Raw genomic sequence first — 2,500 nt, 5'->3', positions numbered from 1 at the left:
AAAAGGATTACATCAATCCATGGAGTCTTTTAAGTCAGATGTTTGTACTTGTTGTATAGTGTTGATTCACTGAAAAGACTCAATATATACATGACTGTATTTTCCACTATTTCAGAATGCAAAGGAGCCAAAAGCAACCATAAACCTCTCAGAACTGAATGTCTGTTTGGCCCCAAATAAAATGAACCAAGAAAATGGTCTTCAGCTATCCTACATGTGCGAGGGGTCCACGAGACACATCTACGTTTACCACGAAAGCGGGGAAACCATTATTCACTGGTACACAGCTATTAGATCCATAAAACTAAATTGGCTGATGGTGGCCTATCCTAGTGCCAGTGCTGAAGAGGCTAGTATTATTATATTGCTATTTGTTTTTTATTTTAGGTTGGAGAGCTATTTGAGTAGTCGGTGAGGTCTTTCCTTAAAGTTTTATGTATGTCTAATGTGAAAATGGATGAGGATTACTCCATAGCTATCCCCCCTCCCCCCCTTAGCTTACAGTTAACACCCTATTTTGATTTATTTGAAGAGTATCCGTAACATTATATATTACTAATATTTTATTGATTATGCTAAATCTCTTGATATCGCTCCTTCATTGTTTTGCATTTTTGGGTGTGTCTAAACTCTTAAATATTTTTTCTAGTGCGGGGTAAGAAATATTACAGGGTTTGAAAGAATAAGAAATGTATTGTATTTTTATTTATTTATTGTTCTTTTCATCATATTTAAGCTGATATATTTTTCGTCAGAATGCTTATTGTGAGTGATGTTCTTTGTCTTTGCAATGTTTGTCTTTTTTTTCAGGATAATTTTCTACATCAATTAATTAGATCTGGAAATTGAATGTTTTGTCTCTTTGTTTCTTCTACAGTTGGTGCCATACTTAACAACAGACTTTGTTATTGAGGGATGGCTGTCAAAAACAGGTCCAAGTGAGAGAGATGCCTACAGAAAAAGGTGGTTTATCCTGGATGACCGCAAATTGATGTACCACGAAGGGCCAATGGTAAGTTTCTCTTCAGTGATGGAACTTTGTTTCATCTGTATATCTTTCTATCTCTCTATCGTGTTCAAGGTCTCTGTCTTTGTCTCTTTGTCTTTGCCCCTATTTTTGTTTCAGTCTTCATCTCTATGTCTCTGTCTCTGATGTCTGTCTGTTTCTACCTGGAACAACAACCCCTCCAAAACTGGTAGTCCAGTCTAGCAATATTTGTGCTGATATGATGATTATCATTGGTAACTGGGAGTGCTTTAGGTTTACATGGAAATATAATAGTGGTACTATGGAGTGTGTTAAATTCTACATACACATTTGCATACTTATTATAATGTAAAACTTTGTATATATCTAGGTAAGATGAAGTCAGATCTGCCACAATTTACCCAAATACAACACAGCAAATTTTCCCATAGTTTGGCAAGAGTATCAAAAATGTCTTTTATTTTGAAGGATGCCTATCCTCGAGGAGAAATCTTCCTGGGCCACAAGGATGACAACTACAGTATTAAAGAAGGTGCTCCAAGGGGCTGTAAAGACCAAGATTTCTCCTTTTCCCTGACCACCCCTGAACGGACCTATGTTATGTCAGCGCCGACGTCAGACGAGAGAGCGAGATGGATACAGGCAATAAACACAGTCCTTGAACGAGTGCTTAGACCTCAAGACAACCAGAGTAAGATGGCCATTTCAGAGAATAGGAAGTCTGCACGCAACTCACGGCATTCGTGGTTGAGCTTCTTGTAGGAATAGCACCGGCAACTTTGTAACCCATTCATAACCCTAGTTTATTTTAAGTTCAAAGGTTGTAGCAAAGAAAATGGAAATGGGTAGTGTAAACACAACACAAGATTTATCAATTGATTCTAGTATTCACCGGCTGTAATGAGAATACAGAACCATGGATCAAAATGTTTTTACTCTTGTATGCATGACGATCATTTATGTTTATTACTATTTATAAATGTATACCAGGCAGTCTCATGGTTGGGCTTGGCAATACACTTCCACATGTATCACCATGGCAGTATATAAAGGGGTTGCACTTTTTCAGAGGTGCTCCCCCCGTTTTACTATCTGTCAGGAGTTAGTTTTAAAGAATGAATTAATTTTTGCCCACCCCCCTCCTCCTTAGTATTAAAAAATGCCTCCTTGAATTATACTTTCCCCTTCTAAAGGTCAGAGGTTATATTTAATTTTTCAAATTCAATTTATATGGCATATTACAATGATGCACTGCATCATCGGAGGCCCAAATTGGTGGGGATTTTATTGCAAGTGAATGGTTTGAAATGAGGAATAACGTCTTGAAGTGTTTTTTTTCTCTTTGAAGTAGAAAGGTATGCAAGTATTAAAGCGAACTCTTTCCATTTCCATTTTCTTCTGCAACATGTTTATACTAACCAGTCTAGTGGTGTAAAAAAAAAAAAAGATGAGTCCAACTTTTTGAATTGATAATACCTACAATAATAAGGGGAAAAGATTGAATTTCCAAAG

The 2,500-nt window shown here is 36.8% G+C and overlaps 1 protein-coding gene across 3 annotated transcripts in view; it reads left to right on the top strand.

Annotated features, from left to right (window-relative positions):
• The window catches only part of LOC125046995 (arf-GAP with dual PH domain-containing protein 1-like), a 19,511-nt gene that overhangs the window by 8,665 nt on the left and 8,346 nt on the right, over window positions 1–2,500 (top strand). For 2 of the 3 annotated variants that reach the window (XM_047645008.1, XM_047645007.1), the window contains exons 5-7: window positions 116–349; window positions 878–1,012; window positions 1,457–1,679. In XM_047645008.1, coding sequence (XP_047500964.1) covers window positions 116–349; window positions 878–1,012; window positions 1,457–1,679 — 592 coding nt within the window. Of the gene's footprint in view, window positions 1–115; window positions 350–877; window positions 1,013–1,456 lie in introns of all 3 variants that reach the window. The other variant, XM_047645006.1, reaches the window with a different exon arrangement.

The sequence above is a fragment of the Penaeus chinensis genome, chromosome 40 (assembly GCF_019202785.1).
Source record: "Penaeus chinensis breed Huanghai No. 1 chromosome 40, ASM1920278v2, whole genome shotgun sequence".
NCBI lineage: Eukaryota > Metazoa > Arthropoda > Malacostraca > Decapoda > Penaeidae > Penaeus > Penaeus chinensis.
Note: the sequence above shows the minus strand (reverse complement) of the source record. Positions and strands in the feature narration are given on the sequence as shown.